This window comes from Rhopalosiphum padi, chromosome 3, assembly GCF_020882245.1.
Source record: "Rhopalosiphum padi isolate XX-2018 chromosome 3, ASM2088224v1, whole genome shotgun sequence".
Taxonomy (NCBI): Eukaryota; Metazoa; Arthropoda; class Insecta; order Hemiptera; family Aphididae; genus Rhopalosiphum; species Rhopalosiphum padi.
In genome coordinates this window covers 71,320,354-71,337,270 of record NC_083599.1, presented here as the reverse complement: position 1 = coordinate 71,337,270, position 16,917 = coordinate 71,320,354, and the positions used below count along the sequence as shown (strand labels likewise).

Here is a 16,917-nt window from a genome sequence, read left to right as displayed (position 1 = left end):
TTTTATCCTTGTACCATTGATTTTTAATTTATCTGAGGTTAATTCAAAGTAATTACTTTGTAGGCCATATTCAAAAAACCTCAAAATATGTTTCAAGTATGCACGACGTGTAAGCAACTCATGGCTATGTCATACTTTACAATACATTTAATTGATAAATTATAATTTAGAAAATATATTTATATATTTTAGCTGTAATTATTAATTATCTTATGAATAATGCGAAATAGTTTTTCTAATTTTTCTTAGATGCTAGTATATAATACTTCATAGAACTTATTATACTACCTATATATAAATATTATGCATAAATTATTGTTCTTATAATTAATAAAAATGATAAAATTTGATTATTCCAATGCAGGCTATTGGTTTTGGTATTGTGAATTTCATTAGATTTAATCATAAATATGGATGATATATATTGTGTATGAGAAGACGTGACCGAATTTCATCATGTTTATCCATGGCCTATGCTGCAACAGAACAATTTTCTCACATCTTCAGACTGTTCATATGTTAACGCCAAAACAATTTTGCATACAAGCACTAAAGAGGATTACCTAAAAAAATTAATTTACCTTGATATGTATCTGTGTGTGCTGTATATACTTGTAGATAATAAATAATTAGTATATCTACAACTAATATCTATACAGATTAATAAATAAAAATTTCGAAGTATATTATTAGTTTAAAAATTTAAATGTTTTCTAATTTTCTTACGTCAATATTAAAAATATTCATATACCCCTTGTATTATGAAATATAATTATTTTTATAAAAGAATTTTATGATTTACTCGAATAAAATAGGTCGAATTAATGGATATTGGACATTATACATTTTCATAAAATCGCACTCTGAGTTTACTGTTTCTAATAAATCGTACGATTACCATTAACTTTAATACTTATCCATTAGGTTTCTGTCGGAATTTCCATTTAATAGCGTGAAATCGCGTAATATATTGTTAATGATACAACTATTCGTATATTACTGCACAAACGTTTTAAAGAGTCGCGAGAAACCTCACATTTTCTATGAGATCGACTGTCGAGACACCATCGAGAAACTATTTTATAGCGATGGATTTTTATCTGAAAAAAAATACCACTGAATTTATAATATGTAGGTATAGATAGCAATGATTCAGTCAAAACGTCATGAAACAGTTGAAACCAACACATTTTTTCGGAAATGGGATGCACATGGAATCCAAATTATATTCTGTTATATATTTTAATCGTGAAAAAACAAATGACAATTGGCAATAAGTAATAATTAATAATTGATTGTAGTCTATCGCTAGCACTATATAAAATATTAAACGTCCACACGAATGAATAATTTGTATAATCGACAGTAAAGGTTATCTAGGGCCTTGGCAATCGAGATAATATGGTTATTAAAATAATAACAGCCGTCTTATAGTTTTGACATTTTCCACACATACGATTTCTTCGTCTTTGTAGTAGGTAGTCGTCCGACTGCGCTGCAGTAATCGTCGTGGTCTGTGGCGTTTCGGACCCGATTATGTGAGTGTGTGCCTCTCATTATATCGTACCTACCTATATTATTATATAATCTGTGATATTATTACAATATCATGTACCTAGTTTAATGCGCGTCACGTATTATCTAATCGACAACGATGATGTTATTAGTATCTGCATATCACCGGTAAGTGGTATTTTTTGACAAAACATTAAACTATTTTATTATATTTTTATACTGACCGTAATGCAATTTAATAATAAACAATAATAATCGCACGTTGCAGCAGAGTATATCGCGCGCGTGCGAGTGAGTAAATATCGAGTGTGTTGCGTGCGCGAGCGTTCGTTTTTGCGTGTGTGCGCGCGCGATTACAATCTCCCTCTAATTTATGCAATGGCAATAATAATTCGCGACGTCGTCGGCGGTGGTAGGGATATTTAGTGAACCAAGGCAGAACGGCGCGGCGGCCGCGGCAACGACGGTGGCGGTAGACTCGGCTGTCAGTGCCGATTCTGTGGAGTGTCTGCGCCAACCGAAAAAAAGCACAGGTCCACACACGCAGACGAGAAACACGAATTAGAAAAAAAATTCAATACAATCTTACACACACACACACACAACCGAAATTATTTTTTGCGACTGTGTCGTCGAGTGGTTGACAACGACGATTAGCCACTACGCTACAGCACATTACTGCGACGACGACGACGACAACGACGACACCGCCGAGATCGTGTCCCCGTGCGCGCGGGTGTCTGAAAATTGAATAATAATAATAATATAAATTATTACTATTATTTATTAATTTTTATTCTCCGCTGTGTGTAATTTCTGTGCGTGTTTCCGAAGTGTGGTGTCGTGTGCGAGCGTTGTTTCTCAACCCGTTTCGGTGGCCGCGGACGACCGCAGCAGACGGACGCACGAATATCGAAAAATTTTAATAATATTGCTGTTTCATTGTATTTAATTTTATAATTTTTTTTTTGTTATTTGAAATACATACGTAAGCGCGTTTATGTGTATATTTATAAATAGGCACATATATTTTTACACTACGTATGAGTTCATCGTATACATAGATTAAATTCGTCGTGTACCTATACATATCAAGTCACGAACAGACGAAAACATATCATACCACAGAGAAGATACCCCAACTAAATATAATCGTACTGTTTATATTATTTTTATTTAATTATTTTTTTTACTCATATATTTATATGTTTTTATTTTTTTTTAATACACACGTCCAATGTAAACTTTCAACTCTGTTTCCAGGGCCCGAGTACAGCCACTGAGCCACCGGCGCGTTAGCAAACTGAAGACACTAGTCAACACTACTGGAACGCTAGGTGGCAAATCAGCAGCTGCGTCAAAGATTGTTACAAGGAAGTAAGCTCTCGACAAAACACACACATTTTCATCCCCGTTGGTTTCAAGAATCTAACTAAACTTATCGAGGCCAAAAATTTATATTTTAATTTATTATAAAACAAAAATAATGATAAGTAATAATAATAATTTATAAAAATTACAAGTCGTCATTTTGCTGAGAAAATAAGCTTGATCTGTGATAGTGTTATTTTTTATTTAAATACTGTTTTTAAGTATCATTATTATTGAGATCACATATAGTTTTCGTTTTTATTTTATTTTTTATTTCGCTTCGTAAAGTTATTGAGAAAACAATTAATAAAATGCCTCAAAGTGCGGGCGTACTTACAAATTCTGTTATGATAACTTTAATACTACTGATCAGTTCCTTGTGTGGATGTTGGAGTACTGATGCGGATCAACATGTTGCTTCGTCTCCCACATGTGACAGGTAAGATAGGTCTAAAATGCCATTTTTATTATCTTCCATTAACTGCATCCATTTGGCACAGATGATTTAATTTTATTGCTTTAGTTAGTATATATTGTTAGTTTATTTAACTTAAAAATTATGATTTATAAATGTTATTATCTTTTAGTTTCATTTTAATATTCTAAAAAAAAAAAACTCGCCGTGTACAAATTTGGAGGATAATAATGTTGATTGGCCTTCCTTGCGCGAGTTATTAAAATTCCATACCTCGTTTGTGCTCCTATTCTCGTTATACTTAATTTCATAGCTATACTATATTGATGAAAATAATTTTGTAGATAGAGATTCCAAGTCCTTAAATTTAATCCTGAATTCAAAAATATTCTCACGAGTTTTTACGGTTACAATATTTGTAATAATAAAAAAAACATAGGGATATATAGTAGTCGTAAATAACAGTCATAACTAAGATTTGTAAATTTAACACGAATTATTAAACTATTTGACATAGTCCAATTTGTCAATCTCATTAAATTTCCTACATAATGCTATTTAACGCGATTTTCATATCATACATTTTCTCCGTACCTACTTCTTTGATATATCTGGCGTTTCATTGCTTATTTTTTACTTTAAGATTATAATAATAAACCTATCGAACAAGTAAACGCCATATTGCATAATTTATTTCTTTTTTGATAAGGATAAAAACAATATTACATTAGTAATAGTGGTCAAAAAATAAAAAAATTCCATGCAATCTCGCCGAATAAATTTTATATAAAATCAACGAGTTGGCCTGTTTACCCCCTCCGGGACATGCCGGGACGCCCTGACTGGTAACTTTAAGTTGTTTTTTTTTTTACTTCTCCTTTCTAGGCGATCTCTGCCTATACATTATAACTTGTTTAATATGAACCAGCTCCCGCATTGAATTAAAATATTAATTCAAGGTTTGTATATGATATTTATCTTGGCCGTCACTTATTTTTAGTGTACTAACCATTGAAATTTCAACTCGAAAATTATACATAAACATAAAGTATTGCAAACACGTTCTCAGAGAATTCTATACAATGTGGCCGTTTTTATATAGGTTTATACTTATATACACGGTTTTGAAAAGATAATTAAAATTATTTTTTTTTCAAAGAATTCCCAATACTTTTTGGTGGTTATAATGTACCTATTAAGATGAATTCGTACTTAATCTGCTTTCCTTGTTGTCATATCACGTACTTAGAACTCGTTTTACTCCTGACGTCACCACGTTATATACGAAACTTGACAATATGTTCTCTAAAATTAATCTCATGTCAGTAAAATGTAGAGTAATTATTACTCCGTGTTTTGTCTTGTAGTTTCTATTTTTGTCATTATTGTGTGTACCACGTTTTTATTTTTTTAGTTATAATGTGCACTATTTTTACACTATTAATTCTATTCATATTAAATAGTATCATTATCTCCGCAGCTTACATAACATACATTTTATTATTTCCACTCAAGTCTTACCAGAGAATGTCTCAATAGACATATGATTAATGAAAAAGAAATACATAATAATATAATATTATCTTGATTATTTAATTGCTGTGCACTTTATCAGAAAAAATCTAATCATGTTTTTCTTTATCTTGTATATCGACATACCGTAAACTCGTACTAATAATACTTTATGGAAATTATTTTTATAAAAAGTAGTTCTATAGGGTCGAAGTACTCGAAGCTTGCATATTCCTTTGTTGGATTTTCAAAGTTTTATTTCATTATGGTATACTTTTTTAGTGATCTATATCGAATCATCAAATAATCGTAACGAGCAAATTAAACTTTTAAAGACTTATTGAAGAATTGTGTAACAAAATTACTTATTTTTTTACGAGATAGTTCAGTTTTTGTGGCGTGATTTCAGGTTCCATCTATTTATACCATTTTGCTTTTTTTCCTATACTCGTGTTCACAAAAATTTTGGCAAGATTACAAAGATTTACCCTAGTGTCGGTAGATTTTTCTCTCAATCTTATGTCATTCAACTTCCCGCGCTCCACTACATAAAAAAATCCACACGATTCGGTACATTTGTGTTCCCTATTTGTACGACGACAATAACGTGCTCTTGTTTATTATCAGCAAGTATCAATAATAAAAATATCAATGAAAACTTTGACTAGAAAAAAAAAGTTATAAAGAACGACCGTTTGCAGTTTCTATGTAAAAATTCTCGAATTTCGGGGTCTTGGACGCGCGACAAAATATGAAAGCATACACTGAAGTAGTTGTGCGTAAGCTAAAACAAAAATATTTGTTATTACGCCAGTCATCCATACGTGTGGTATTTATCAATACAATGATATGGCTTTATGGATAATAATAATTTTTACCTTTTCTCTCTCTCCATCATTCTCTAAATTCAATTTAATGCCGGTGAATAGTCGCACAGCGTAGTACTATTTGAAAGTGAATTGTGTAGGTCAAATTATTCGAAATCGGTTCCATTGATTAGTGTTCGGTCTATTAGTTCCAGCGATCATAATAAGTTACGTTTATGACTGGCTTATTATTATTATTATAGGTACTATTAATCGTATAATACAAATTCTACTGCAGTACCTATGGCTATATTATATGTATTATTTACCTGCGCGTGCCAGCAAATCGTTTTAAAATCTGCACACGGTTATCGTTCGATATAGTATATTTACATGGGTTACACATTAGGTATATATTATTATTGTTATTATCATCTATATGTCTATGTTATAATAACAATTTTTGTCATTGGCTTCGCGGTGCGTTCTTCCAGAATATAATAGTACCTACTTAATATATTATATTTTCAATCTCAGGCGTTTATTATTTTACGTTATTTTCGTTTCACGGACCTAGGATGTAGGTCATGAAAAAAAAACATAATAATAATTGCGTGTGTACACATTATATTCGTATGTACTGTTATTTATTATTCGTACCTGTGTCTGTATATGTTTCGTCTTGTGGCGCGCGCGACATAGGTAGTGTCTAACGAAATAGCTGTGTAAGCTGTGTATTGGCAACCCGTCAATTACTCCGTGTGTGTGTGTGTGTGTGAGAGAGAGAGAGAGAGAGATAGACAGACAGACAGAGACAGAGACAGAGAGACCAGAGTTACATATACCTATACATATGGCTGATTGCCGCCGCCATCGTCGTCGACGGGCAACAGTGTTCTAATCGGTGTCAATGTCAATCAAATCCGTTTTTATTTACTTGTTCTTCAATTATCGTGTTTACGCGCTAGTGGAAATATAATGAAAAACAGAAAAATCGTTTTAAAACGTTTCCGAACCGGTACAATACATGTGAAATTATATAATATAAACAATCCATTTCGTAGGTTAAGTCACCACCGTATTCTATTAAGTGTATGCATCGCTAGCACCTATTATATTATAATATAACATATTATGTACGCGTACATGTACGTTATACATAGTTGCTATGTTGTACACTATAAAGTCATTACAACGCTCGAACTGCACAAATTGCTTTATTGGATGCGCGTGCATACTCGCTGTCGTTTATATTTCAATATTATATATTACTATTGCGTCATGACCATCCCCATCGCGAGCGTGACGTGACCTTACGTACATCCTATACTCGTAACCCGTGTAGCAGACGAACCATATTATTATGTAATAGCACACCTAGTGCCAATTTGTTGTTGTTAGGTTTTTTCTCTTTATTATTATTATTATCACTTTATTAACATTGTATTTAACAACACAAGAGTGTCGCTAAAGTATATTGAGCCGACCGAGCATTGTGAGATGAGGACATTATAGGTGCTAATTTAAAGTGTAAATTGTCTTTTATATTATACGTATGATGCGTATAGTACAGTTATCATTATCCAAATTAAGGTCATACAATTTCCAAGACGACTTTCTTGTAATAATATTATCAGTGGATATCAAAACTGTATGATATACCGCGATCAACCATTTACGTGAAAATGTGAGGTGATGATGTGTCAAGGCCGCTCCAGACTCATGACTAGGACATATACGTCAAAAAATAAATAATGGGTTATAATGGTTATATTTTTGTGGTTTTTAAAAAATCGTAATTATATCCAAAACAATAGAATAATGTCACATAAATATTAAATCCACACTGTCTAATTGATCATTAGATTTCATATTCATCTAAAAAAAAAAATGGTAAAAAATCTAATTAAAATTACGATCATTAAGAAACGAAAAGTTTGTTGGTATGAGTATATTTTTTTCATAATATCCAACAGTAATATTGTTTTTAGAATTGAAATAATAGAATAGTTTATTTCAACCTTTAAATCCTTTTTCACTATATCAAATCATTACGATATTTTGTTTTATTATGAAATGCACTTGGAAATATGACTATAACTTTTTCAACTTTTAGTTATAGCCATCTCTAATTAAATTAAAAAATGCTTCATTTAATTTTTATTCAGTTGAATAATTCTTGTTCTATATTGTATTCTTTGCGATACTAAATTATTCGGCCATACCTATTTTATTTGTATATTATAGTGCACTTCCTTTCTAATTTTTCTTAATGATACAAATCATTCGGGTATGAAAACTGTTAGAGTATTTTTGTATAAATTTAATAAAATTCAAGAATAATTTTTCTCAAGGTAGTAGGCACAGATGTTTTGCTTGAAATCGTTGTCTGATTTGCCACTCCAGTCACTGCGGCACTGCCTTTCACACTAATTGTGTATCACTACTTTATTATGTTCTTTTTTTTGTTTATGCACGTTAATTACAAATATTTAAAAAAAAATCACTCAAGATTAAATAGTATTTGTATATATATATATATATATTACTTGCGAATTCTTTTATTTTATAAAATAATTAGTAAATTATTGTTTAAAACAGGATTATAGATCTGATTGATATATCATCTAATTATCCATTTGAATTTTGAATATTGTGTTATGAAATATTTCCATATATCTAATTACACATTGATTTTGATTATATGGTAGGTTCTAATAATAATAATTTTCGAGCTTCTTTTACCTAGAAGTTAACATAAGACTTTATTTCTCTTATCGTTTGTATTTTAATTACTTAAATTATTGGAATATTTTTACTATAAACACTTGCTTTACAGATTAATGTATTGTTTTTATAGTACCTAGTACCCATTGAATATTTTTTTATTAGAAAATTTTAGGCGCCAATTTAAAGTTGTACGTTATTTCGTAGACATAAGTCAAATAACTCTTTATCTATAAATATAGTGTGCAGTAATTTAGATACAACAACATGTGTACCCATAACTTTTAGTTTTACTTGGTATTCCTTATTTTATTCTAAATAATGATATAGAATATTTTACTAAAAATATTTAATTTTAATGATATCGAGTTATGAACTATTTATCTACTTGGGCTAAACTTTCATACTATAAATGTATTGATAAAATATATGAAACAGAAGATAACTTTTAATGTGTTATTATTAATGTATTCCTATATTATTTCGTACATCAAAACATCAAGTAATAAAAATTAATACGCTTGATTGTTTTTAACTTTAAGCTTACCAAATTAATAACTAAAATATTGTACAGCAATATTGAACGATGTATTAAAATAAAATAGTATTTTTGGTATTTTAACTATTTTTTTTAATTAAGTATAGAATATTTTTGGTAAAGTGTACTTTATTTTACGTGGTTTCAGTTAATTAGATATCTTAATAATTTTCCTTATGCAAGGACGTTGTATACATTTTCACGCATTTTTCAACCGTCGAAATCGTACTAAATTGAAAAGTGTGACAATACTTTCAATGACACATGCCCTTGTATTTATAATTTATGATTAGTACCTTTAAACTCAAACTTTAAGAAGGATTATTTTCAAAAATTATTCATGTTTAAAATAAATAAAAGTAACAATGGTTTAAAAAAGATCATTTAAATTAAGTGAGAGCGAATATTATTAAGATTTAATGAGTAGTAAGCTAGTAGATAAATTAAAAATATTTTAATTTAATTTTGTGTATACAATTAATATGTTTTTATTTCAGTAATATTTACTGCTATGGGCCATTGCTGCATGCGATTCAAATGTCTAGCATATTCCCGGACTCAAAAACGTTTGTTGACATGAAAATGAAATATTCGCCTAATGAGACCATGAACATATTCTTGGAAATGATGAAAAGAACGGGACAAAGGCCATCAAAATTAGAACTGGAAATTTTCCTCAACGATACTTTCGAGAAGGAAGGTAGTGAATTCGAAATTTGGGATCCTTCCGATTGGAAGCCAGAGCCCAAGTTTATTGGTGATATTAAGGACCCAAATTTCCAAGAATGGGCTAGAGGCTTACATTTATTATGGAAACTCCTCGGTAAAAAAATTAAAGATGATGTTCGTTTACATCCCGACCATTATTCAATTATCTATGTCCCGTATCCGGTAATTGTACCCGGTGGCCGGTTTCGTGAATTCTACTATTGGGATTCTTACTGGATTATTAGAGGTCTGTTACTATCTGAGATGTATACTACAGTCAAAGGAATGCTTAGCAACTTTTTATCAATTATTAACACTTACGGTCATATTCCAAACGGAGGCAGAGTTTATTATGCCATGCGGTCTCAACCCCCCATGCTAGTACCAATGATGAAAAGTTACATCGAGGCTACAAATGATACAATTTTCCTTAAAGAAAATGTAGATATACTGGAAAAAGAATTCAGTTATTGGATGTTAAATCATACGGTGGACATAGAAAAAGACGGAAAAGTATACACATTGGCTAGATATAAGGATTCGTCAACAGGACCCAGGCCCGAATCATACAGGTATTTAGTTATGAATTTCATAAAAGTTAATTCAAATTTAATTTATTTTTTTTAAATATTAATTGAAATTACAAATTATTTCTGATTGAATACTAGCAAGGAGGAATTAATAATTCCTGTTTTGTTATAAATTAGAATTTTATATTTTTATCTGCGGTAATATGCATATTTATTTATTAACATTACCTATTCGCCTACAAGTTACAAATATTTACTTGGTATTATTAGAACAAAAATTATAATTAAACAATATTTATAATTTAATTTTTGTATTTTTATAGGGAAGATATCATGAGCGCACAAACATTTAAGACCGATAACGATAAAGAAAACTACTATTCTGAGCTAAAGGCCGCTGCGGAATCTGGGTGGGATTTTTCCAGTAGATGGTTTATTCTAAATGGAACAAATAAAGGTAAATAACTGACTAGTATTATTATCTATTATTTATATTTCCAATAACGCTTAAAGTCGTCCACAGTATATTGTGCTTCCCGTGTTTGCTTAAATATAGGTAAAAAAAAATTACCACTGTTACTGTAATAGTAACAACAAAATTTATATTGAAGACAATGAAATAAAAGCGCAAAGTCATACATTTATTTTAAAACAATAGTTTTGGGCTCAGTGTACTGACTTTATCTGTACTTAGCACTACCGGATATTTTTTCTTGTATAGCTCAAGGTTATATTATGTATATGGTTTTTCTTTTCTGATTATTTATTTATCATCATTAATTTTTTTTACAAAGTAAATTTTTTTTATAAAATCATGACTTGGTCAACCATGACCTGTGATCTCCATTAAGATTCATATCTAGGGACTTTTACTTTTATTAATTTATTACTGTTAAATATAGTATAGTTTTCAATTTTTTCTACTATTATGTATATAGGTTTCTATAGGAAATTTTTGTTCATATTTTGCCCTATAGAACCTATACACGTTGTAGATACCAAGCGTGTGCCGGAAATGTAGTAAATAACAATACATTATAATTTGCCTGTAGTATAAAATCTATTGTTTGAAAAATAAACGCTATATTATTAAATAGTAGTTTAAATTCGAAAAAATCCTAGTTTTGTTTTGTAAATACTTACATGGTATAGTCACAATAACAATTAACAAACAAATTAACTTCTAAAAATGTCTAAAAATCGCTTGAAATTTATTACCCTAAACAAATATATTTTATCTACATAAAATAATTTAAATGAATAATTAATGAGAAACCCATAAAATGTGTTTAACACTTAAACAATCATACTATTATATCGTTAATTTTTTCATAAAATTAGAAATTTGATTTAAGCGTTCGTGGCATCTTAAACTTATTACTTAATTATTACTACTACTACACATTATACATATTCATTTGATCCAAACCAGTTACCATAAAATAAACCTTTGTGATTTTAAGTGTAATTAATTTTACTAAAAATATTTTACAATATCATTCGGAATATTTACAAACGAAGTATTATAAATTAAAAATACATATTAAATTTATAATTTTAATATTTTCATAGAAATATTTATATATATACTTGTTAATGAAGTATAAGTATTAAAATTATTGGATAAATATATAGTATTGATTATTCTAAATAAAAATCTAAAACCAATTATATAAAACAATGGTATTTTTGGCATAATATTATTTAATCGTAATAATTGTATGTTACATCACATTATATATAATATATTTTCACAAAATGGTCAAAACACCTTTGAACACTGTATTATTGCACATATTATAAACTATATTATACATACTATAGTAAAAACCTTGAATATTATGAATTTTGAAACAAAATATTTACTCTTCACTCTTCGCGAAAAATATAATATTTCATTTAACGCTTGATGTCTAAATGCTTTTCCTTACTTTGTCAAAACGTGTTATGGAAAGGAAATAGGTATAAATAAAAAGTATAAAAATAAAAATGTAATTCATATTATTTAAAAAATATCACGTGTTTCAAAAAATAATAAAATGTCACGTATTTAATAAAAAATATTAATGAATATAAAGTTAAATATATTTTAATTTTAGATTCTATGTATTGGTCTCAATAATTCAGGGTGACTTTATTTGTAGATTGAAAAAGTTCAGCTACATGTAAGGCATTTAATTAATGTAAATATTTAAAGTAATGTATTAACTATATGAGTAAAGACAATTATTTTAATTATTTAAACATACATATGGTATAATTTATAAATAAAATATATTACTTATTAATTATTAGTATATCATAAAATACATATAAGTGCGTAGTTGTATTTTTAAAAGTTTTTGAGTATTCAAAAATAATGCAGATTATAAATTAAGCTTGGATAAAAATGAATAGAAAATATTTTTTTTAAATATGCGCGTCATAAAGTGAATAAAGTTTGTAAATTGTCATGACCTTGAAATAGGCTTCTCTCTATATGACTATTTATATATATATATATATATGTTCAATTAAAGCTTGTATTGTCAGTCAACAATTAAATCAGGACTAGGTTCACGGTTGGTGGTTGCATTATTTTTATTAACGTAGGTATGTAAGTATATTACATCTAATTTATTTGTGCTGCTATAATGAAATAACTTAATTCTTATAAGATTGTCTTATAAGCTTAAATAAAGTTGAAAGTATTGCTTATTGCAGAACTAAATTTGAGTTATTAATATTTCAATAAAATTAAGAACCATCGTTAATTTACTAAATTACTAAGACATTTGAGTCTAAAATGTCAGAATGTTATAGGTCATTGTTAGAATAATTATCAGTTTACTTTAAACGATGTCTATTATTTTTCTCTTTGTATACACGATTTCAACATAGTTTAATATTTAATTTATTAGGTCTGAAGTTTTTATTCGAAATATAGTTGGGTCTATAAAAAAACGTTTCTAAACCATTACTGCGCATGTGCATGCCACATGTATTAATGTTTCGTGAATGAAACTAAGCACTTTCATAATGATTATGCATTACCCTATATACTACATAAACGATGTGTACCTATAATATGTAACATCACGTTAATTCATTTTATTTTTGGCGTAGATCCGCTGGTTTTCAATACATGTATTATTTTTTTGCTAGAACACGTCTTTAAAAATGTGAAACAAACAATATTTTTATTGTATATTTATCTATAAACGCTTTATTATAGCTCGACCTCGCGTTTGATAGTACGACATTTCAATGAATATAATATAATTACTTCATGTCTGATCGAAATAATTTATGATTTTCATAATATCTAAGTCGATCAGAAAATGATTTAATTTTATTACTTATTATATCTATTTTGCACATTATAAAAAAAAAATATTTCAATGCAATAATGAACAAAATGTATAAATACTTAAATACAATTAAACGTGTATATCACAATCATATTTTGGGGTAAGGGCTCAGAAAGCTGCACTTTATCAGATAACATTGTCGTAGGTCAGGGTGCGTACGAAACATTACATACAATAACTGATGGAATTATATTATTGCAGGAAACTTGACCAACCTGAAAACACGGTACATCATTCCGGTTGACTTGAACGCTATAGTATATTGGAATGCTAAGATACTGAGTGACTTTTACCGAGAGTTGAATGTATCCGACAAGGCACTAAAGTACGAAAACATTGCCAACAAATGGATAGAAGCAGTAACTGCGGTGCTGTGGCACGAAGAGGTGGGAGCATGGCTCGATTATGACATGCTGAATGAAATCAAGCGTGATTACTTTTACCCAACCAACATATCGCCGCTATGGACAGGATGTTACGACCCAAAGAAGACCGATGACTTTGTGTCTCGGACACTTAAGTACTTGGAAAAAACACAAATAATGAACAACCTTGGGGGCATACCAACCACCTTGGAGCACTCTGGTGAACAGTGGGACTATCCAAACGCATGGCCCCCTCTCCAGTACATAATGGTCATGTCACTGGATAACTCAGGTGACAACTGGGCCCAGGACTTAGCGTTTGAGATAGCTGAGCGATGGATGAGGTCCAACTACAAAGCATACAACGAGACCAACGCCATGTATGAAAAGGTAAGTTGGTGGTTTAAGCAAACTAAATAAATTTATCAGGTGGAGAAGGGTATTATGCAGTGAACAAATTATTATTTTATATTAGTATATTGTACATTTATTTGACCCTTTTTGATTATAAATTGATCATTATCATTTATAATATACCATCATAAGGGTATATTTATTTTAAGCAAATATTTAAAAAAGCTATACAAATAGGTGTACGAACACATTAATTGGTCTGCAAGTCGATAATTGAAAACAGTTTAGCTGGTAGGCGGATCTTACGTGAGATGCAGAAATAGTAATTTTTTTTCAATACACACTGCGTCAATAAACTCATTTATTCCCGCTCATTGAATTATATTTTCGTCGATTTTCGTGTATACTCATTCGCCACGTGTTTCGACAGTATGATGCGACTGTACCTGGAGGCCACGGTAGTGGAGGTGAGTACGAGGTGCAGTTAGGTTTCGGCTGGACCAACGGTATAATCCTGGAGTTCCTGCAGAAGTATGGATCCAGGGTCACGGCCGAGGACAAGTTCATCGAGGCACCGCAGACCAGCGCCAACATAGATGCCAGCAGAAGCAGCACTGACTACAACACCAAGACCGTGTCTTCGGCAACGCAAGTGATGACTGCCACGCTCGCGATACTGGCCACAATATCGGCCGGATGCATAGGGTGAGGTGAGTGTCATTAATCATGTTTGAAACCTATTTGTACTTTTCAAAAAAGTGTAAGTCCAAAAAATGTTTGAAAAACATATCATTAGTGAAAATAACAATCACACTAAACCTTTGCCGCACTCATAATATAAAAATTGTTTCATAAATAATTACACTATCGCTTTTACAGCTTAAAGTTCTACCGAAAATGTTTATTATATTTTTTACTGTTATTTGTAAAAATACCTGAAGATGAAACCCTGCTGTATTGTTCCTATCTGTTTCTGTTTACAAATGTACAACATAGCTCATTTGTAGTACTCAATAAAACCAAATGTATTAGTAATTTACAAATATGTAAGTTGTTTGGAATTTAAAAATACTCATACTTCGCTTAATAATTAAAATATCATAAAATCAACGTAAAAACAGATATAATATTATAATATTCTTACTTTTAAGTTTGATAATAGATTTTACTCTAATATTTGAAATTAACAAATAACAATACAAAATTGGTTCTACTGAATGCAAATCGTCTATGTTATACGTTTGAGATACAGAAACTAGTAGACATATACCTCATTACTTTTTCTTGATCATTTTGATAACAGTATAAAATAAATAGTCTGAAGTTAGATAATTGTCACGGGAAAAAATGCTTCTTTGTTTGTAGATCTCTAAGACTGGATTTGTCTGGTCGTTTAATCGAATGATTTTATTTAGTATATGCCAGTCATTCAATACTAAATTACGTTTGCGTGTATGGGTAATGGGTATAGAGAATTAAAACGGATGTGTTAAAGTGTGTTTATTTGGATTGTTTGTTTTTAATTTTTAAAATTTATCATTTTTACTGCATATAATATTGAATATATTAAAATTTTATTAGCCAAAATTTTTGAAAATTTAAAGAATTTTTTTAGAAAAATGCTTAATAATTTTATTAAAAAAGTGACATTCGCTTTACAACTTAAAACGAATTAATAACAGAAATAAAAAATCCCACAGTGAATTATTCGTTAATGTGAGAATAGCCGATTAAATTTCTGCTTAAAAATTTAAATTAAACTATCAAAAAGTGCTGTTTCAGAAAGGTTATATCAAAATAATATTTTAATTCTAGTATATGTATATGTACCATAATAATGTATATTCTTCAATTCTCGTGAAACATGTTGGCAATTTTCGTACGACGAATGTGTATATCATATATGTGTGGGCCCGCTAGCAAAATAATTAAAATTAATGGTTTTTAATTTATATATTATTATTATATTATAATAAATATGTTCGTTCACCAGATAAAGTATACTTTGTGTGTCAAATGTCATCGATACAATTTAAATATTTTATGGGATATTATTTCATCAGCATATTATAATATACAATAATTATTATACATAGACATCACAACTATAATAATGATTATGAAGCGGTTATATACGCGAACACAATGGTTTTTATTTTTCTACATAGTTGGTAGTTTTTTTCGATACCGATTGCTTGTTCATTTCATGACAAACGATATAATGTCTTATTGCTATTGACAGCTGTATACTTACTGTTCATTCGTATTATGTTACACACCATCTATAATAGGGGGTATATATTTTCAAAACTAGTTTAAACGAATAATTATTAACATTTTTCATACGAATTGAACAACAATCATCAGATGGATAATTTTAAAACGTGTATAGCCCCGGCCTTAATATTCAAACCCTGCATACGCTCTGGACGCTCTAGTCATAAATAGCTCGACGAGTAGCACGAGTTCATTATATCGTTTCCTCTTGATATCAGCGGATTTTACTATTATTATTTTTTACCAAGTTATAAAAAATAGGATAATTTTTTTAGATTCTATTTCCTTTTAATAATGTAGTAAATTTTATATATCTTTATTAATTGTATCGGTATTTTGGATATTATGATGAATAAATTCTGAAACAATGTGATTATATAGCTGTGGCTTAATTCAAGAAGGACCCATATGTCATTAATTTGGACGAATTTAAGTTTATTTTATCAATT

At 29.5% G+C, this 16,917-nt stretch overlaps 1 protein-coding gene across 2 annotated transcripts in view; it reads left to right on the top strand.

The window, feature by feature from the left end:
- Window positions 1-2,912: 2,912 nt before the first annotated feature.
- LOC132925758 (trehalase) overlaps window positions 2,913-16,917 on the top strand; it is a 29,374-nt gene continuing 15,369 nt past the window's right edge. Inside the window, exons 1-5 of one of the 2 annotated variants that reach the window (XM_060990123.1) lie at window positions 2,913-3,325; window positions 9,382-10,164; window positions 10,446-10,579; window positions 13,674-14,227; window positions 14,622-14,896. In XM_060990123.1, coding sequence (XP_060846106.1) covers window positions 3,198-3,325; window positions 9,382-10,164; window positions 10,446-10,579; window positions 13,674-14,227; window positions 14,622-14,896 — 1,874 coding nt within the window. In that variant the 5' untranslated portion in view covers window positions 2,913-3,197. Of the gene's footprint in view, window positions 3,326-9,381; window positions 10,165-10,445; window positions 10,580-13,673; window positions 14,228-14,621; window positions 14,902-16,917 lie in introns of both variants that reach the window. The other variant, XM_060990124.1, reaches the window with a different exon arrangement.